The 24,532-nt window shown below is 43.3% G+C and overlaps 1 protein-coding gene across 1 annotated transcript in view; it reads right to left on the bottom strand.

The window, feature by feature from the left end:
* The window catches only part of LOC143283670 (phospholipid-transporting ATPase VA-like), a 93,671-nt gene that overhangs the window by 11,896 nt on the left and 57,243 nt on the right, over positions 1-24,532 (bottom strand). The window contains 7 exon segments of the mRNA XM_076589889.1: positions 11,352-11,539; positions 13,647-13,751; positions 15,642-15,722; positions 19,002-19,202; positions 20,108-20,310; positions 20,914-20,968; positions 23,491-23,853. Coding sequence (XP_076446004.1) covers positions 11,352-11,539; positions 13,647-13,751; positions 15,642-15,722; positions 19,002-19,202; positions 20,108-20,310; positions 20,914-20,968; positions 23,491-23,853 — 1,196 coding nt within the window.

The raw sequence follows: 24,532 nt of genomic DNA on the forward strand, positions 1-24,532 counted from the left end.
GCACAAGTCACTTCATGTCACCATAACAATACGCATCACTTCACGTCATCACTTCAACACACATCACTTCATGTCACCATTACAACACACATCACTTCATGTCATCACTTCAACACACATCACTTCATGTCATCACTTTAACACACATCACTTCATGTCATCACTTCAACACACATCACTTCATGTCATCACTTTAACACACATCACTTCATGTCACCATTACAACACACATCACTTCATGTCATCACTTCAACACACATCACTTCATGTCATCACTTTAACACACATCACTTCATGTCACCATTACAACACACATCACTTCATGTCATCACTTCAACACACATCACTTCAAGTCATCACTATAACACAGCATCTCATCACTATAACACACTTCACTTCATGTCACCACTACAACACACATGTCTACTAAATGACACAGTGCCCCCACACACACTGTACAACTCTTGGGGTTCTTCTAAGTGACACAGCAGCTCTGTTTTCAAACCATTATAATAATCCTGGACTTTGCTATCACACAGGCTGACAACAGGCTGCTAAAATCTATCATTATCCACAGTTCCGGGTTCGAATCACGGTGACAGCGCCTGGTGGGTGAAGGGTGGAGATTTTTATGATCTCCCAGGTCAACATATGTGCAGACCTGCTAGTGCCTGAACCCCCTTCGTGTGTATATGCAAGCAGAAGATCAAATACGCACGTTAAAGATCCTGTAATCCATGTCAGCGTTCGGTGGGTTATGGAAACAAGAACATATCCAGCATGCGCACCCCCGAAAACGGAGTAAGGCTGCCTACATGGCGGGGTAAAAACAGTCATTCTTGTAAAAGCCCACTCGTGTACATACGAGTGAACGTGGGAGTTGCAGCCCACGAACGCAGAAGAAGAAGAAGAAGGAGGTGAACAGTGAATGTATCAAACGCACAGTTTTTAAACATCAACCAAAGGGCACCACCCCTGCTGTGATCTTTCCTTGGTTCACCTGCAGGCTACTGCACTGTCCATATTACCACTGAGTCAGCTGCAGCAGCATTTTGTCATGGTGGACTTTCATTTACAACATTACTCCCTCAATACAAGGCAGAGGGAACGTTACCAGATTCAAAATATAAAATAAGGAGAAGAAAGAAAGAAGAGGATTGATTGATTGATTGAATCTTTAATGGGTAAAGAATCAGGCACAGTAAAGGCCTTTTTACAATTCTGCCCATTTAACGACATAAAAAATAAAGAACGAACGACACAAAACATAAAAATAAAGAAATAAACTGAAATAAAATAATAAGAACGACGAATAAGAATAGGAACTTGAATAGTCTATTAAAGGTAACAAAGCGATGAAAAACTGGAACAATTGGTACATTACATGTACATAGGTACTTACACACACACACACACACACACACACACACACACACACACACACACAAAAAAAAAAAATTATAAAACAAGCAACAAAGACATACGTACACATTCATGCCCACACACTCAAACACACACAAACACACACACGCACTTACTGTTCACACATACACATACAGTCAATTTTTCATTCATCATGGCATGGCATGAAGGAAGAAGGAGAATAGGAGAAAATGGGAAAATTCTGAAATTGAAACCAGAACACCAGATTCTATTGTGAGATGAATTATTGTTATCAGCAAAAACAGGACACTAAAAAAAACTACTACCGTTAGTTCATTAATTGCAGGAAAATTATTATGTTGGTGAACGTATATACAGAGAGAGAGAGAGAACACAAAAAGAGTATTAAGATCTGTTTACAAACCATTCAGCCAACATCTGTCACCAATGAGAAGACACAGTGAATATAAAGATCTGTTTACAAACCATTCAGCTACAATCTATCAGCAGTGCGCAGGCCCAGCACAGACAGTTCTAGCAAGTCATACATCCTGCAGCTTTTGATTCAGCACATTCCACTGATGTACACACCACACATACACACCACATTCATTCCACTGATGTACACACCACACACATTCCACTGATGTACCATCACCCACATGTGTCACTGTGTCACCATACAGAACATTCCACGCACACACACATGCCCACACGCACGCATGCACGCACACGCACACACACACACATTCCACGCATGTACACACACACACACACACACACACACATACAGACAAGGCGTAGCATATATGTCACATGATAACTTCTAAAAATGCAGTTTAAGCATTTTACTGTATAGCCCCCTTCTGAGGAGCAATGGCCTATATGACTAAATCCTCTCTCTCTCTCTCTCTCAACCAGCATTGTTTTCCACAGTGGGCAGCCAGCCAGCTGTAATTTGCTGCAGACACCAAGCACTGTCATTTCACACTCACACTGGCTGCACACAATTAAAGCACGGCACTCCCCATGGCCTTTGGTCAGTGGTGAGAGAGGCACACACAGTGACGACAGCCAGTGACACAGTACCCATCACGGTATCTAACTCTCAGGAGTCTTCTAATTGACACAGTACCCACACACGGTGTGTAACTCTCTGGGGTCTTCTAACTGACAAAGTACCTAAACACTGTAAAACTCTGGGGGTCTTCTAATTGACACAGTACCTAAACACTGTAAAACTCTGGGGGTCTTCTAACTGATACAGTACGTACACATTGCAAAACTCTCAGCGGTCTTCTAATTGCCACAGTGCCTAAACACTGTAAAACTCTACGGGTCTTCTAATTGCCACAGTACCTAAACACTGTAAAACTCTACGGGTCTTCTAATTGACACAGTACCTAAACACTGTAAAACCCTCAGGGGTCTTCTAATTGACACAGTACCTAAACACTGTAAAACCCTCAGGGGTCTTCTAATTGACACAGTACCTAAAAACTAAAACTCTCAGGGGTTCTCTAATTGACACAGTACCTAAACACTGTAAAACTCTCAGGAGTCTTCTAATTGACACAGTACCTAAACACTGTGAAAATCTCAGGAGTCTTCTAAACACTGTAAAACTCTAAGGGGTCTTCTAACTGACACAGTGCCCATTAACACTGTAAAACCCTCAGGGGTCTTCTAACTGACACAGTACCTAAAAAATAAAACTCTAAGGGGTCTTCTAATTGACACAATACCAACACACTGTAAAACTCTCAGGATCCCCTGTGACTTTTTTTTCGCCTTTTTTTTTTTTTTTCTTTTCTTTAATTCACAATTTTTGGTGGGTACTCAGGGTTCTCTAACTTGACAGCATACTTACAAGACAGAAAAGACTCAGAGTTTTAATTGACTTGTATTAATAACATCTTTGAAAATCTCGGGTTTCCCCAATACATGTAACAAACCATTGAGGTTTTAACACAACTCCGCTGACTTTAACACTGTGAAAAGAGGTCTTCTAAAAGCACTGTAAATTTAGGTCTCAGTGACACAGGTGACCATAAACACTGAGACATATCTCGGAAGTCACTATAATAAACACTGAAAAAACTCTAAGGGGAGTAACAACAACTACACCGAGGAACCATTAACACGGTAAATACTGGTCCCAACTGACACACTAAACTACAAACCTAGGGGTTTCTTGGCCACAACGTGCCAAAGGAAAAATAAGGGTCTTTTAATTGAAAATAAACATCTGTAACTCTAGAACAATGTGGCAAGTTTTCTTTCCGCCTTTTTCATGGACAATGCTTCAAATTTACAATTTGGTAAAAGGAAACACATAACCTTGTCAGCTTGAGAGAATAATAAGTTTATAAGTAACAATCATTTGCCAGATGTCAAAATAAACGGGTAAATTTGAAAGATCGTGACCATTGTTAATGGAGAATGACAGTATGAAAGTATTATTTGACAGAAGGTAAATAGATAAGTAATACAAAACCAGTATTTCCATGTAAATGATTGGACATGTTGCATGGTCAAACAGGTTTTTGTATACATTTTGAACTTGATCAGTACAATAAACAGTAGTCAGTGAAATTTGACCAATGGTAAACATAATTTTCTGGACAATGGGGGAGTATCTGCAAAAACACAAACATACTCAGAACCAAACCAAATGTTTGTTGGTATTTTTGTATTTGTGTTTGGTGCCGTGTGGTTACAACTGAATAAAGTTTGTGACTTCACAAATAGTCAAGTGTGTGTGGCACGACAACATCATGGTCACCCAGTACCCACAGTACTCACACCCCTTACTGGTCCTTTTGATTCATTCTCATCAGACCGCGTTGGCTGCTTGCCAAGAATATCGCTCTGCTGCTAATTCGGTCATCTGTCGTCTGCTAACAGCTGTACAGCTGACATCACTCACTGACAGTTGCATCTTGGCCACTCTCTTGATTGCTCCCTTTATTTTCTATCAGATCGTCCTATAAATGTTCATCTCTATCTTCTCCTTCGAATTTACGCTTCAGTTCTTTCTGAGCATCAGCTAAAGAAAGAAATCATTTTTGATTTAGTTCGTCACGATCGCATGTCTTGAGCACGGCGTCAGTCCGACATTTTGTTGAGCGAGCGAGGAGAGAAGTCAGGCAAACACTTGGACAGTGACCCAACCAAAACGTTCAAATAAAGGACTGCTTCATGACGTAGATGGGGTTTCTAGCTATGAATAGAATCTAGAGAGATTCCCCAGGCTAAAGCTACCACTATTTTTGCCAAGGAAGTGAATGCAAACCAGGGAAAAGTCAGAATATTTCGATGACGAGTTATCTCGTCATGCAGGCAGCGAAGCATACATGCTTGCCATGACGAGTTATCTCGTCATGCAGGCAGCCTAGGGGTTAAAATACACCTATCGAGATTGTAAACAAAGAAAACAAAATCAAGTTCAAGACCAATGATAACAGTATAACTCGTTATTAACCAGAATGAAATAAATGACATTTCGCAAAACTATCCACAGACACATGACAGCAATACAATATGTACAAGACAAAAATACGACGATACAATTGTGTAATATTGCTGTGCATTAGAGTGATATTTTCTGCATCTTTTTTTTTTTTTTTTTTTTAACACTCTGTGGTTTCCCCACATACATACAATTCAAACCAAGAAGCATTTGAGTTTTGTGTTTAACACCAAACTCCCGCCTGGGGACATATTTCAACACATGATTGGAAAGACGGTCAAAAAGCAGACTGTAAATTGGGCAGGCCTCAGCTAGCACACAGCGCACTGCACAGCATAAAACACAAGCAAGCACAGTATCTTGGAGCAAGATCAACAAAATATAATAAATTCAAAAGAAAGAAACAAAAAGAAGGAGGAGAAACAGAGGCATCCACACACCAAAGAGAGGAACCATGACCCACGGCAAATACGTGGTCTCCAGCTGACCCATCACAGAGCTACAAACCCTCGGCCGGGAGTTTCCTTGGCCACCTGAACGGCCAAAGGAAAAAACGTGGCCTCAAGCGTTCGAAAAAGAAATCTGTGACATAGCAACAAAAGGGGCCAAAGTAGAGGTTAACTACGTCACCCCCCTTCACTGGAACAATGCTTCAAATAACAAATGACATACAAAGCAAACACAAAACAATGCTCCCAGCTTGAGAGACATACATCACAGCTTCTGCCACTGACAGATAAACAGATCAGTGACCAGATGGTCAAACAGGTAGATGACGGATGAACAGATCAGTGACCAGATGGTCAAACAGGTAGATGACAGATGAACAGATCAGTGACCAGATGGTCAAACAGGTAGATGACAGATGAACAGATCAGTGACCAGATGGTCAAACAGGTAGATGACGGATGGACAGATCAGTGACCAGATGGTCAAACAGGTAGATGACGGATGAACAGATCAGTGACCAGATGGTCAAACAGGTAGATGACAGATGAACAGATCAGTGACCAGATGGTCAAACAGGTAGATGACGGATGGACAGATGGGTGAGAGATGGATGGAAGATGGAACACAAACTGACTGACAGTGACAACCTTCATCACACCAAAGTGTGTGGTGTGGTGCAGTGTGGTGTGGTGCCATGTGGTGCCGTGTGGTGTGGTGCCGTGTGGTGTCACAGAAGCTGTGTGGATAGAAGTGTTGTGCTTCACACAACTCCAGTCACAGTGTGCTGTGCACAGACAACATCCATGGGTCACCACAGTGACCACACAGTGACCACACTCCAACACTTACTTTGCCTTTTTCAGCGGTCACCACTTTCATTCCTTTCCCAACAACAACTGCCAGACAAGAACAAAAGTGAACGAGTGTGTTTACATGTGGTACTGCATTTGTCTGAAGCATGGAATGTTTCTTATCTGTGACCATCTAGGGTAACCTGGGGGATATGTATCTTGATCTGTGACCATCTAGGGTAACCTGGGGGATATGTATCTTGATCTGTGACCATCTAGGGTAACCTGGGGGATATGTATCTTGATCTATGACCATCTAGGGTAACCTGGGGGATATGTATCATGATCTGTGACCATCTAGGGTAACCTGGGGGATATGTATCTTGATCTATGACCATCTAGGGTAACCTGGGGGATATGTATCTTGATCTGTGACCATCTAGGGTAGCCTGGGGGATATGTATCTTGATCTGTGACCATCTAGGGTAACCTGGGGGATATGTATCTTGATCTGTGACCATCTAGGGTAACCTGGGGGATATTATCTTGATCTGTAACCATCTAGGGTAACCTGGGGGATATGTATCTTGATCTGTAACCATCTAGGGTAACCTGGGGGATATGTATCTTGATCTGTGACCATCTAGGGTAACCTGGGGGATATGTATCTTGATCTGTGACCATCTGGGGTAACATAGGGGATATGTATCTTGATCTGTAACCATCTAGGGTAACCTGGGGGATATGTATCTTGATCTGTAACCATCTAGGGTAACCTGGGGGATATGTATCTTGATCTGTGACCATCTAGGGTAACCTGGGGGATATGTATCTTGATCTGTGACCATCTACAGTAACCTGGGGGATATGTATCATGATCTGTGACCATCTGGGGTAACCTGGGGGATATGTATCTTGATCTGTGACCATCTAGGGTAACCTGTGGGATATGTATCTTGATCTGTGACCATCTAGGGTAACACAGGGTAGGCTCTAAAGGCCTGATCAGTGTGCTGGTTTCATGCAAAAATCGGGCATCTGTTTCTTTTTTTCTTTCTTTTTTCCCAGCAGCTGTGGTGTAGAGTCTATGGATCAATCCACAGGTTTTGACACCACCTTGAAACTGAAAGCTGAACTTTGACTTCAGCCCTTTTCCACCACACAGGTCTGTGTCAGGGCTGTGCTCTATTTTTTTGTTGTTTTTTTTCATTCTTTAATTATCTATATATGCATTTATCTATCTACTTATCACTGTTGTTCATAGCACGACCCACGTGCGGTATCAGAGCTGAGACTGGCTGATTGTCTAATTGATTGATTGACTGACTGTTTATTCATTAATTCATTCATTAATCACTGTACCGTATGGCCGTGTCCACCACATAGGGTGATGTTCGAGCTGTGATTTATTCATTTATTTATTCATCAGTTCATTTATCAATGTCCCTTACAGCTACACACCCACCCACCCCCCACCTCCCCTAAATGTTATTTACCACGCACTTTCAAAAAAAGACAGTAAATTTTCATTCACAAATGGGGACCATTCAGTTTGCTATTAATGACCCGGTTGTTTTTATGTATAAAAAAAAAAAAAAAAGGCGGTGCTGATATAAATCTAGAGATAAGGAACGGGGACCATTCAGTTTGCTATTAATGACCAGGTTGTTTTTATGTATAAAAAAAAAAAGAAAAAAGGCGGTGCTGATATAAATCTAGAGATAAGGAACGGGGACCATTCAGTTTGCTATTAATGACCAGGTTGTTTTTATGTATAAAAAAAAAAAAAAAAGGCGGTGCTGATATAAATCTAGAGATAAGGAACAGAACACTTGCATGAGACCTTGAAGTGTCACTGAAAAAAACCCAAGCAAATGCATGACGCAGTGTTTTGTTTCAGAAGGTAGCGTGTTGTTCTCACTCCCAGACAAGCCAGCGCCTGTACAGTGAAACCAAGGGGATGGACTCCCACAGAGGGTAGAGTACCCAGTAAACACCCACCCCAAAACTTCAGGGTACAACTTAACACAAAGTGGTAAAGGGCACTTACAAGGAAGTTTACTGTGTTTTCATGCCTCAAATATATCCACAAGGTTCAAATCAAATCATATCAAAAACACTTTTTATTAATCCACATGGAGATTAACTTGCACAATCACAGGCTCGTTGTAAATACCAACATAAAATGATCTTGCGCAACATAAAAAGAGATTGAAACTAGTCAAATAAGAATTCCCAATAGCTGGTGATAGACTAACCCCCCCACCCCTCACTCCCCTATGCCACACCCCCTTCTCCCACCCACTCACAATCAGACAACAGGGTATAGCACAACAATATTTACAAATGAAAACATCCATCAAATATAAGGTATATATTACTAAGATAGCACACACGCACGCACGCACGCATACACACACACACACACGTGCGCGTGTGTTAAGACCATAAAGTATTGTACAACGATACATATTCAAAAACATCCAGGAAATAAATCGTATATATAAGTAAAATGCACACACACACACACACACACACACGCACACACACACACACACATACACAAACACACACACACACGGATAGGACATATTCGCGAAGCGAGGGTATCACGCCCCAATCATGACATCAGAGGTACACAGCCATGTCTGAACAGTTCAGACACAATCAGGTAGGTCCATCCTGGCAGCAGGTCCATGACAAAACTGTTCACAGCATGCACCCACACCAACAGTGACAGACAAGGAGAAGGAAATAAGCAATACTGAACCAGAACAAAGCACCAATCCTCGGATCCTACAGACACTGACACACGCCCAATGATGCAGACTCTCATGCAGTCAGTCATGTCAGCATTAAAACATAACCATGCACACACTCACATAGTCTGTTATTTCAGCACAAAACATAAAGATGCAAACACTCATATAGTCTGTTATTTCAGCCTAGAACATAACGATGCAGACACTCATATAGTCTGTTATTTTAGCCTAGAACATAAAGATGCAGACACTCATATAGTCTGTTATTTCAGCCTAGAACATAACAATGCAAACACTCATATACTCTGTTATTTCAGTCTAGAACATAACGATGCACACACTCATATAGTCTGTTATTTCAGCCTAGAACATAACGATGCAGACACTCATATAGTCTGTTATTTTAGCCTAGGACATAATGATGCAGACACTCATATAGTCTGTTATTTCAGCCTAGAACATAACAATGCAGACACTCAAATAGTCTGTTATTTCAGCCAAGAACATAACGATGCACTCATATAGTCTGTTATTTCAGTCTAGAACATAACGATGCAGACACTCATATAGTCTGTTATTTCAGCATGGAACATAACGATGCAAACACTCATATAGTCTGTTATTTCAGCCTAGAACATAAAGATGCAGACACTCATATAGTCTGTTATTTCAGCCTAGAACATAACGATGCAGACACTCATATAGTCTGTTATTTCAGCCTAGAACATAACGATGCAGACACTATTACAGTCTGATATTTCAGCATGGAACATAACCATGCAAACACTCATATGGTCTGTTATTTCAGCATAGAACATAACGATGCAAACACTCATATAGTCTGTTATTTCAGCCTAGAACATAACGATGCAAACACTCATATGGTCTGTTATTTCAGTCTAGAATATAACGATGCAAACACTCATATGGTCTGTTATTTCAGCCTAGAATATAACGATGCAAACACTCATATGGTCTGTTATTTCAGCATGGAACATAATGATGCAGACACTATTACAGTCTGTTATTTCAGCACAAAACATACACAACATTATGATACAAACACTCATGCAGTTTGTTACTTCCACAGACCAAAGCACCGGATGAAAGCTGTCTCCTTCTCACACACACCTGCAGGGTGGGGGAGACTGATTAACTGTAAAAGTCTGACTGGGTGACCATCAAGACTGGCCCCAAAATAGAAGAACAGTGGCAGTTCTTCGTTGCTGCCCTGCAAGTCAGAGCGTGTAGCAGGCAGTATGCAGGAACTCTATGGTCACAGTGAGCACATCATGTCTCACTGTCTTCTTCATAATATTCTATATACCCTTTTTCTTTTTCTTTTTTTCTCAAGGCCTGACAAAGCGCGTTGGGTTACGCTGCTGGTCAGGAATCTGCTTGGCAGATGTGGTGTAGCGTATATGGATTTGACCGAACGCAGTGACACCTCCTTGAGCTACTGATACTGATACTGAAACTATATACATTGACAGGGGGTTAAAAAACCCAAAAGCTAGAAACTTTCCTGTTCAATGTTGTTAAACAGAGAACAACAAACACATCGACAAAGGGAGGCTTCTTGCCAGTCCAATTTCTGCAGCAAGGGCCACAACCCCTCTTCCCCGCTACCATCACCACCACCACCATCCATTCTCCCACAACCCTGTCCAGGGATGGGGCAGCCAGATGGAAGGGGTTGGAGGGAGGTAAGACAGGTAAAATGAGACAGGTACCTGGGCAGGATACAGGTGATGAAGACGACACAGGAGTGGATGGGGTATGTGGAGGGGGTGATAGACAGGTAAGACAGGTAAAATGAGACAGGTACCTGGCCAGGATACAGGTGATGAAGACGACACAGGAGTGGATGCGGTATGTGGAGGGGGTGATAGACAGGTAAGACAGGTAAAATGAGACAGGTACCTGGGCAGGATACAGGTGATGAAGACGACACAGGAGAGGATGGGGTATGTGGAGGGGGTGATAGACAGGTAAGACAGGTAAAATGAGACAGGTACCTGGGCAGGATACAGGTGATGAAGACGACACAGGAGAGGATGGGGTATGTGGAGGGGGTGATAGACAGGTAAGACAGGTAAAATGAGACAGGTACCTGGCCAGGATACAGGTGATGAAGACGACACAGGAGAGGATGGGGTATGTGGAGGGGGTGATAGACAGGTAAGACAGGTAAAATGAGACAGGTACCTGGCCAGGATACAGGTGATGAAGACGACACAGGAGTGGATGGGGTATGGGGAGGGGGTGATAGACAGGTAAGACAGGTAAAAAGAGACAGGTACCTGGGCAGGATACAGGTGATGAAGACGACACAGGAGTGGATGGGGTATGTGGAGGGGGTGATAGACAGGTAAGACAGGTAAAATGAGACAGGTACCTGGCCAGGATACAGGTGATGAAGACGACACAGGAGTGGATGGGGTATGGGGAGGGGGTGATAGACAGGTAAGACAGGTAAAAAGAGACAGGTACCTGGGCAGCAGGGCCAGGATACAGGTGATGAAGACGACACAGGAGTGGATTGGGGTGGAGATGGTGTTCTCCATCACCCAGTAGGCGTTGACGGGCTTGTTCCAGGTGAAAAAGATGGCGTTCACCACCACGCAGAACACCCAGAACACCACAAAGCTCAGCACCACCGTCAGCCACTGCATCCACACCTGTCAGCATCATCGTCGTCATCGTCAACATCGTCATCATCATCACTGTCAGCATCATCGTTGTCATCGTCAACATCGTCATCATCATCACTGTCATCATCATCGTCGTCATCGTCAACATCGTCATCATCATCACTGTCATCATCATCGTTGTCATCGTCAACATCGTCATCATCATCACTGTCATCATCATCGTTGTCATCGTCAACATCGTCATCACCATCACTGTCATCATCATCATCATCATCGTCATTACCACCACCATCATCATCGTCAACATCACTGTCATCATCAACATCATCATCATCACCATTGTCGTCATCAACATCGTCATCATCAACATCGACATCAACAACTTTGTCATCACCATCATTAACATAATCATCATGACCATCATCACCACCACCACCACCGTCCTCCTCATCATTATCACCACCACCATCATCATCTTCATCACCATCACCACCACACAGAACACCATGAAGCTCAACACTACTGTCAACCATTGCCTCCACAACTGTCATCATCATCATCATCATCATCATCATGACCATGATCATCATTGTCATTATCATTACCATCACCACTACTTCTACAACACCACAGCAAAGCTGAGTACCACATAACTGAAACACAGTACACAGACAGTGTAACACACACAGTACACACACTGTGCAACAGTACACAGAACACACGTAGTACGACAAAACACAGCACACACACAGTGTGACTAACACAGTACACACACAGTGCGACAGAACACAGTACACACACAGTGCGACAGAACACAGCATACACACAGTGTGACTAACACAGTACACACACAGTGCGACAGAACACAGCATACACACAGTGTGACTAACACAGTACACACACAGTGCGACAGAACACAGCATACACACAGTGTGACTAACACAGCATACACACAGTGTGACTAACACAGTACACACAGTGCGACAGAACACAGCATACACACAGTGTGACTAACACAGCATACACACAGTGTGACTAACACAGTACACACACAGTGCAACAGAACACAAAACACACACAGTGCGACTAACACAGTACACACACAGTGCAACAGAACACAGAACACACACAGGTGACTACACAGACACACAGGCGACAGAACACAGCATACACACAGTGTGACTAACACAGTACACACACAGTGCGACAGAACACAGCATACACACAGTGTGACTAACACAGCATACACACAGTGTGACTAACACAGTACACACAGTGCGACAGAACACAGCATACACACAGTGTGACTAACACAGCATACACACAGTGTGACTAACACAGTACACACACAGTGCAACAGAACACAGAACACACACAGTGCGACAGAACACAGAACACACACAGTGCAACAGAACACAGAACACACACAGTGCGACAGAACACAGAACACACACATTGCTACAGAACAAACACAGCGCGACAGAACACAGAATACACACAGTGCGACAGTACACAGTACACACAAAATGTGACAGAACACAGTTCACACACAGTGCGACAGAACACCGAACACAAACAGTGCAACAGAACACAGAACACACAGTGTGACTAACACAGCACACACACAATGCTACAGAACACAGAACACACAGTGTGACTAACACAGTACACACACGATGCTACAGAACACAGAACACACAGTGTGACTAACACAGTACACACACAGTGCAACAGAACACAGAACACACACAGTGCGACAGAACACAGAACACACACATTGCTACAGAACAAACACAGCGCGACAGAACACAGAATACACACAGTGCGACAGTACACAGTACACACAAAATGTGACAGAACACAGTTCACACACAGTGCGACAGAACACCGAGCAAAAACAGTGCAACAGAACACAGAACACACAGTGTGACTAACACAGTACACACACAATGCTACAGAACACAGAACACACAGTGTGACTAACACAGTACACACACAGTGCCACAGAACACAACACACAGTGCGACAGTACACAGTACACACAAAATGTGACAGAACAAAGTACACACAAAATGTGACATAACACAGAACACACACAGAGCCACAGTACACCGTACAAAACAGAGTGACGTACCCAGGAGCGTGTCTCCAGACTGAAGGTGAGGAGGATGGCGATGTTCTCGGCCACGATGATGGTGGTGCCAAACTCCCACATCCCCACATTGCTGCCGTAATACGCCTGTAACATAGAGATCTTTGTCACGTGTGTGTGTGTGTGTGTGTGTGTGTGTGTGTCTGTGTGTGCGTGTCTGTCTGTGTGTCTGTGTGGGTTGTTGTGAGTGTGAGAGTGTATATGCATGTTTTGTGTGCATGTACATGGCATATTTTGTGCTTTTTTTTTGGTGCCACTGTTCCTATTTGCAGTTTCACATTCAGTTTTTCAAAGAGGCATCACTGCGATCAGACAAATCCATACACGCTACAGCACATTCTGCTGGGCAGATGTCTGACTAGCAGCAATAACCAACACGCTTAGTCAGGCCGCGAGTGCATGCATGTATGTTTGTGTACCTATCTGAGCGGATTTCTTCTGCAGATTTTTGCCAGAGCAATACACTCTTGTTGCCGTGGGTTCTTTTTCAGTTTGCACAAGTGCGTGCTGCACACAGGGACCTCAGTTAACTGTCTCATCTGATTGACTAGACACTTGCTTTGATTTTCAAAACTTGGGAGAATTGGCAGTTTCAGTTTCAGCAGCTCAAGGAGGTGTCACTGCGTTCGGACTAATCCATATACGCTACACCACATGCCTGACCAGCAGCGTAACCCAACGCGCTTAGTCAGGCCTTGAGGAAAAAAAGAAAAAAAAGGTGAATAAATAATAGATAAGCTTACACAAGTAAATAAATAAATAAATATAATTATAATATAAAAAAGGTAGTAGTAATAATAATAATAATAATAATAATAATAATAATAAATAGACAAATAAATAAATAAATAAGATAACAATGATGATAAATAAGCAAATAAATGTAAAACATGAAGACACACATTCACACATACACCCACACAAGCGTAACAGATATGCACCAAACATGCAGTTTCACAGATATGAAAGCACAGTTAAATACATATAAACGTACATGAGCTCCAACACACACACACACACACACACCAAAGGCAAGAGCGGGAATTGAACCCAGACCCTCACAGACACTGTAATCGCAGACAGGCGTCCTAACAATTCTGCCACCTTCCTCTTTAAAGGTTTGTACACATGATGAAGTGCAACAATGCGACAGCAATATGACCATCATATGACAGAGTGTACACATGACGAAGTGCAACAGTGCGACAGCAATATGGCAATCATATGACAGAGTGTACACATGACAAAGTGCAACAGTGCGACAGCAATATGACAATCATATGACAGTGTACACATGACGAAGTGCAACAACACGACAGCAATATGACAATCATATGACAGAGTGTACACATGACGAAGTGAAACAGTGCGACAGCAATATGACAGTCATATGACAGAGTGTACACATGACGAAGTGCAACAGCAATATGACAATCATATGACAGAGTGTACACATGACGAAGCGCAACAGTGCGACAGCAATATGACAATCATATGACAGAGTGTACACATGATGAAGTGCAACAGCAATATGACAATCATATGACAGAGTGTACACATGACGAAGTGCAACAGTGCGACAGCAATATGACAATCATATGACAGAGTGTACACATGACGAAGCGCAACAGTGCGACAGCAATATGACAATCATATGACAGAGTGTACACATGACGAAGTGCAACAGTGCGACAGCAATATGACAATCATATGACAGAGTGTACACATGATGAAGTGCAACAACGCGACAGCAACATGACAATCATATGACAGAGTGTACACATGACAAAGTGCAACAGTGCGACAGCAACATGACAATCATATGACAGAGTGTACACATGACGAAGTGCAACAGTGCGACAGCAATATGACAATCATATGACAGAGTGTACACATGACGAAGCGCAACAGTGCGACAGCAATATGACAATCATATGACAGAGCAAGAGACTCACCAAGCACAGCGTGTGCACTCACCAGGTGGGGAACAAAGTAGATGACAATGCTCTGCCACAGACTGTCCAGCAACACCATCAGGTAAGTCTTCTTGGTGTACATCTGAAACAATGCGTATCACCTGTGTCATCAACATCACAATCATCGTCATCGTCCATCAGGTAGGTCTTCCTGGTGTACATCTGAAACAATGCGTATCACCTGTGTCATCAACATCACAATCATCGTCATCATCCATCAGGTAAGTCTTCTTGCTGTACATCTGAAACAATGCGTATCACCTGTGTCATCAACATCACAATCATCGTCATCGTCCATCAGGTAAGTCTTCTTGCTGTACATCTGGAACAATGCACATCACCTATGTCATCAACATCACAATCATCGTCATCATCCATCAGGTAGGTCTTCCTGGTGTACATTTGAAACAATGCGTATCACCTGTGTCATCAACATCACAATCATCGTCATCATCCATCAGGTAGGTCTTCCTGGTGTACATTTGAAACAATGCACATCACCTATGTCATCAACATCACAATCATCGTCATCATCCATCAGGTAGGTCTTCCTGGTGTACATCTGAAACAATGCACATCACCTGTGTCATCAACATCACAATCATCGTCATCGTCCATCAGGTAGGTCTTCCTGGTGTACATCTGAAACAATGCACATCACCTGTGTCATCAACATCACAATCATCGTCATCGTCCATCAGGTAGGTCATCCTGGTGTACATCTGGAACAATGCACATCACCTATGTCATCAACATCACAATCATCGTCATCATCCATCAGGTAGGTCTTCCTGGTGTACATCTGAAACAATGCACATCACCTGTGTCATCAACATCACAATCATCGTCATCGTCCATCAGGTAGGTCTTCCTGGTGTACATCTGAAACAATGCGTATCACCTGTGTCATCAACATCACAATCGTCGTCCATCAGGTAAGTCTTCTTGCTGTACATCTGGAACAATGCACATCACCTGTGTCATCAACATCACAATCATCGTCATCGTCCATCAGGTAAGTCTTCTTGCTGTACATCTGGAACAATGCACATCACCTGTGTCATCAACATCACAATCATCGTCATCATCCATCAGGTAGGTCTTCCTGGTGTACATCTGAAACAATGCACATCACCTGTGTCATCAACATCACAATCATCGTCATCATCCATCAGGTAGGTCTTCCTGGTGTACATCTGAAACAATGCACATCACCTGTGTCATCAACATCACAATCATCGTCATCGTCCATCAGGTAGGTCTTCCTGGTGTACATCTGAAACAATGCACATCACCTGTGTCATCAACATCACAATCGTCGTCCATCAGGTAAGTCTTCTTGCTGTACATCTGAAACAATGCACATCACCTGTGTCATCAACATCACAATCATCGTCATCGTCCATCAGGTAAGTCTTCTTGCTGTACATCTGGAACAATGCACATCACCTGTGTCATCAACATCACAATCATCGTCATCGTCCATCAGGTAGGTCTTCCTGATGTACATCTGAAACAATGCGTATCACCTGTGTCATCAACATCACAATCATCGTCATCGTCCATCAGGTAAGTCTTCTTGCTGTACATCTGAAACAATGCGTATCACCTGTGTCATCAACATCACAATCATCGTCATCGTCCATCAGGTAGGTCTTCCTGGTGTACATCTGAAACAATGCACATCACCTGTGTCATCAACATCACAATCATCGTCATCATCCATCAGGTAGGTCTTCCTGGTGTACATCTGAAACAATGCACATCACCTGTGTCATCAACATCACAATCATCGTCATCGTCCATCAGGTAAGTCTTCTTGGTGTACATCTGAAACAATGCACATCACCTGTGTCATCAACATAACAATCATCGTCATCGTCCATCAGGTAAGTCTTCTTGCTGTACATCTGAAACAATGCGTATCACCTGTGTCATCAACATCACAATCATCGTCATCGTCCATCAGGTAAGTCTTCTTGCTGTACATCTGAAACAATGCGTATCACCTGTGTCATCAACATTACAATCATCGTCATCATCCATCAGGTAAGTCTTCTTGGTGTACATCTGAAACAATGCACATCACCTGTGTCATCAACATCACAATCATCGTCATCGTCCATCAGGTAAGTCTTCTTGCTGTACATCTGAAACAATGCGTAACACCTGTCTTCATTTGCGTCATCAACATCATAATCATCATCATTGTCCATAAGGTAGATCGTCTTGGTGTACATCTGGAACAGCACACATTACCTGTCATCATCTGTGTCATCACCATCGTCATCATCATCATTATTATTGCCATCATCATCAGCATTATCATCGTCATCAATGGGAGACATTATGAGAACCCGCTTTGCATCTTCCGACACCAAAATGAAATCTATTCCCTCAGACCCATTTTGGTGTGGTCAGTGCATATTTCAAAGAAGCCCTTTTCAACGTCATTTGTTCAGCATCATTCAAACTCCACATTTCATTCCCAATGTAGGAACTGTCTTTCCCAAGAAATACGCTCTTCTCTAGCAGTTTTTACCCACCACCCCTTCCACCCTACCCCCACAAAATAACTCTGACAGAACATGTCCCACCAGAACAATCACTGTTATTACCATTATTCATACTTATGTATGCCTATGTCTGTAAAAACATGGAGTCATTTTCGCAACAAGCTGCCAACAGGCGCTCATCATTCATTTCCTGCGTCACTCCATCAGGCTTCAGCCACACACGCACGCGATCATGCGTATCATCTGCTCATCATTCGTTTCCTGTGGCATTCAGTCAGACTTGTCATGCATGCGCTCACACATGTATATCATCCGCTCCGTTTTCAGCATCGTTCAGCCCGGCTTCAATCGCTCGCATACACCAACATGCATACTATCCGCTCATCATTAGTTTCCTATGTGTTTCAGTCAGGTTTATCACACAGGTGCCATACCTGTATTATCCGCTCCATTTTCTGCATCATTCAGCCAGGCTTCAGTCACACGCATTCCCACACAGTGGTGTGTGCGTGTGCATGTGTGTCAGTGTGTGTGTGTGCATGTCTGTGTGTGCGTGTGTGTGTGTCTGTGTGTGTGCTGTGTGTGTGTGTGTGTGTGTGTATGTCTGTGTGTGTGTGTGTGTGTATGTCTGTGTGTGTGTGTGTGTGTGTGTGTGTGAGTGTGTGTATGGTATGTGTGTGTGTGTGTGTGTGTGTGTGTGTGTGTGTGTGTGTGTGTGTGTGTGTGTGTGTATGTGTGTGAATGTGTGTGAGTGCGTGCGTGCATCTGTGTGTGTGCCCGGCACCCCCCCCCCCACCCTAACCCCCCACCCGAACACCCCCACAAGGTGCGGCCCACCCACCCACCTCCCCCCTCTGTCCCGGCTTGTAGAGGACGGGGTAGGCCAGCAGGTTCTCAGCGCTGGCGTCTTTGTCAAAGATTCCGTTGATGAGGGGAGGGAAGCCCAGGAAGGCCACGTGCTGCATGGTGAGGTACAAACTGTCGATGTTGGTCGACCCCGAGAACCCGCTGAACAGTTGGAACCAGAACAGCACAAACACCGACGTCTGAAACACACACACACACATACGCCCACACACACACACACACACACAGCAATCCTACATAAATAAATGGTGTATGAATAAAAGAAGTGTAAACTGTAAAGATGATTACATATGAGAAAAACTGTCATAATCTCTGTAAATCTGTTTAATAGCACAGTTTTTTGTTTTTTTTCCCCCCATCAGTTTTATCAATATTTTCCACTTAATATCATGTATCAGAAACTGATGCGCACAATCACATGCACACACTCACAATTAAGCGCTTTACATTCACATACTGTTTGAATCACACACACTCCAAACCTGTTTGAATATAAGATTATATCACACACACATACACACACTAATACACACACATACACATACACAAATACACACACACATGCAAACGCACATGCACACACACTCGCACACACACAAACACACAAACACACAAATGCACACGCACGTGCACACACACACACACCAAACTGCCCAGAACTCACCAGACTTTTATAGAACATGACGGCACACACACACACACAAATACACACACACACATACAAACGCACACACACAAACACACACACAAACGCACACACACACACACAAACGCACATGCGCGCGTGCACACACACACACACACACACACACACACACCAAACTGCCGAGGACTCACCAGACTTTTATAGAACATGACGGCAGCGAACTTGGCCAGCCAATCGTTAAGATAAGATTATATCACACACACATACACATACACAAACACACACACATACACACACTAATACACACACATACACACACACACAAACGCACACGCACACACACACACACACACACAAACGCACACACACAAACACACATAAACGCACACACGCACACACACACACACACACACACACACCAAATTGCCCAGGACTCACCAGACTTTTATAGAACATGACGGCAGCGAACTTGGCCAGCCGATCGTAGCACCAGTGGCCATGCACCAGCATCAGACGCTCCAGGAAGCGGAATCGTGGGATAGCAAAGTCCGCCGCCATCACCGCCTGCATGCCTTCCTGTCCAGAGATCCCGATGCCAATGTCTGCCGTCTGGATCATGCTGACATCGTTGGCTCCATCCCCTGTCGAAACACACAGAGTTGTCTGCACTGTACACGTTTGTGACATGTCCTGGTGTTGTATGCATTGTACACATTTCTGACACATCATGGTATTGTCTGCACTGTACACGTTTCTGACATGTTCTGGTGCTGTCTGCACTGTACACAATTCTGACATGTCCTGGTGTTGTCTCCATTGTATACGTTTCTGACATGTTCTGGTGGTGTCTGCACTGTACACGTTTCTGACATGTTCTAGTGCTGTCTGCACTGTACACATGTCTGACTTGTCCTGGTGCTATCTGCACTGTACACGATTCTGACTTGTCCTGGTGTTGTCTCCATTGTACATGTTTCTGACATGTTCTGGTGCTGTCTGCACTGTACACGATTCTGACATGTTCTGGTTCTGTCTGCACTGTACACGTTTCTGACATGTTCTGGTGCTGTCTGCACTGTACACGTTTCTGACATGTTCTGGTGCTGTCTGCACTGTACACGATTCTGACATGTCCTGGTGTTGTCTCTGCACAAGATTCAGCGTTATATAAATACCATTATTATTATTATTAAAGCAGACATATTTGTTTGACGCCAGACAGGTCACATGCTTCAGTCACTCACCGATGGCCAAAGTCATCTTTTTCAGGCGTTGTCTAACCAGTTTGACCACGTTACTCTGAAACATGTCAGACATGTTATCTACACACATCACATCGCAAAATTTCTCTGCTTGAAACAGACACACTATCTACACACAACACATCACAAAATTTCTCTGCTTGAAACAGACACACTATCTACACACAACACGTCACAAAATTTCTCTGCTTGAAACAGACACACTATCTACACCACAACATGTGAAACACACACACTATCTACACCACAACATGTGAAACAGACACGCTAACTACACCACAACATGTAAAACAGACACATTAACTACACCTCAACATATGAAACACTCATATTATTGACACAACATTTCATACACTTTCTCTGCTTGAAACAGAAACATAATCCATACCCGAACATGTCAAACAGACACATTATCAACACAACATGTCACATGCTTTCTCTGCTTCGTACAGACATATTATCCTCACCACCACATGTCAGACACATTATAAACACCATGACATCTCATACACTGTCTGTGCTTCATACAGACATTATTCTCACCACATGTCAGACACATTATAAACACCATGACATCTCATACACTGTCTGTGCTTCATACAGACATATCTTCACCACCACATGTCAGACACATTACAAACACCATGACATCTCATACACTGTCTGTGCTTCATACAGACATTATTCTCACCACATGTCAGACACATTATAAACACCATGACATCTCATACACTGTCTGTGCTTTATACAGACATATCTTCACCACCACATGTCAGACACATTATAAACACCATGACATCTCATACACTCTCTGTGCTTCATACAGACATTATTCTCACCACATGTCAGACACATTATAAACACCATGACATCTCATACACTCTCTGTGCTTCATACAGACATTATTCTCACCACATGTCAGACACATTATAAACACCATGACATCTCATACACTCTCTGTGCTTCATACAGACATTATTCTCACCACATGTCAGACACATTATAAACACCATGACATCTCATACACTCTCTGTGCTTCATACAGACATATCTTCACCACCACATGTCAGACACATTACAAACACCATGACATCTCATACACTGTCTGTGCTTCATACAGACATATCTTCACCACCACATGTCAGACACATTACAAACACCATGACATCTCATACACTGTCTGTGCTTCATACAGACATATCTTCACCACCACATGTCAGACACATTATAAACACCATGACATCTCATACACTCTCTGTGCTTCATACAGACATTATTCTCACCACATGTCAGACACATTATAAACACCATGACATCTCATACACTCTCTGTGCTTCATACAGACATTATTCTCACCACATGTCAGACACATTACAAACACCATGACATCTCATACACTCTCTGTGCTTCATACAGACATTATTCTCACCACATGTCAGACACATTACAAACACCATGACATCTCATACACTCTCTGTGCTTCATACAGACATTATTCTCACCACATGTCAGACACATTACAAACACCATGACATCTCATACACTCTCTGTGCTTCATACAGACATTATTCTCACCACATGTCAGACACATTATAAACACCATGACATCTCATACACTCTCTGTGCTTCATACAGACATTATTCTCACCACATGTCAGACACATTATAAACACCATGACATCTCATACACTGTCTGTGCTTCATACAGACATATCTTCACCACCACATGTCAGACACATTACAAACACCATGACATCTCATACACTCTCTGTGCTTCATACAGACATGTTATCTACAACACAACATGTCAGACAGACACACTATCCACACCACAAAACGTAACACACTTTCTCTGCTTGAAAAAACGCAACAACATTATCTACATCACAACACCTCATACACACTTTCTGCTTGATACAGACACTGCTTGAAACAAACACATTATCTACATCACAACACCTCATACACACTTTCTGCTTGATACAGACACTGCTTGAAACAAACACATTATCTACATCACAACACCTCATACACACTTTCTGCTTGATACAGACACTGCTTGAAACAAACACATACAGACACTGCTTGAAACAAACACATTATCTACATCACAACACCTCATACACACTTTCTGCTTGATACAGACAAGCTATCAATGCCACATGTCAGACGTATCAACAGCATGATATCTCATATACTCTCTCTGCTTGATGCAAACACATTTTCTATACCGTAACACATCAAAGACATTACCAACAACAAAACATGTCAAGCAGACGGATTATCAACACCACATCACACCACAAACTTTCTATGTATCTCATCACTATGAAAGAGATGTCAGGGCAATGCATTGATTTTTTTCTCTTGTTGTTAATCACTGTTATACTTTGACATTTATGGACTGTTGATTCTACTGTTTCTAGTTCATCCTTTCTCTGTACATCCCCCTTTAACCACCACCACCCCCACCTCCCACACATGAACACACACAAACATGACACATCAAATATCGCTCAAACTGAAAAGTCGTAGAATCAAAGGAACAAGAGCACCAACCTTCTGCAGAGGCGTGGCCCGACAGCAGACGACTGACTGACATTTCTGCGACAGCTGCAGAAAGTCTTGCTCCACGTCCGGCGCCATGGCCCAGTTCAAAGTCTGTCCATCAATTACCATGGCATACGACTGCTCCACCCTGGCCCCGCCCCCACCCCCACCCACGCCATCACCATCGTCACCAGGGGAGGGGGAGGAGGAGTGTGGTGGGGGAGTGACCGGGTGGAAGGTGGGGGTGTCGGGGGTGAAGGCCGCATTGTCCTGGGCATTGTGTGCGTGGCCGTGCTGCCGACGTCGCTGGCTGGCCGAGCGGTTGTAGCTGACCTGGCCCAGGTGGTACTGCAGCAGGTCCTTGGTGGTCTCCTGCATCACAACCACATCACATCCACATCACATCACAACCACATCACATCCACATCACATCACATCACATCAACATCACAACCACATCACATCAACATCACAACCACATCACATCACATCACAACCACATCACATCACATCCACATCACAACCACATCACATTTACATCCACATCACATCCACATCACATCCACATCACAACCACATTACAACCACATCACATTTGTGTTTGTACTTTGACGGGCGCAATAGCCAAGTGGTTAAAGCGTTGGACTGTCAATCTGAGGGTCCCGGGTTCGAATCACAGTGACAGCGCCTGGTGGGTAAAGGGTGGAGATTTTTGCGATCTCCCAGGTCAACATATGTGCAGACCTGCTAGTGCCTGAACCCCCTTCGTGTGTATATGCAAGCAGAAGATCAAATACGCACGTTAAAGATCCTGTAATCCATGTCAGCGTTCGGTGGGTTATGGAAACAAGAACATACCCAGCATGCACACCCCCGAAAACGGAGTATGGCTACCTACATGGCAGGGTAAAAACAGTCATACACGTAAAACCCCACTCGTGTGCATACGAGTGAATGCAGAAGAAGAAGTATTTGTACTTTGTATTTGTATTACACTTTTTGTCACAACAGATTTCTCTGTGTCGGGTAGAGTGCGTTGCTACACTGACAG

The sequence above is a fragment of the Babylonia areolata genome, chromosome 7 (genome assembly GCF_041734735.1).
Source record: "Babylonia areolata isolate BAREFJ2019XMU chromosome 7, ASM4173473v1, whole genome shotgun sequence".
In the NCBI taxonomy this organism is placed as follows: Eukaryota; Metazoa; Mollusca; class Gastropoda; order Neogastropoda; family Buccinidae; genus Babylonia; species Babylonia areolata.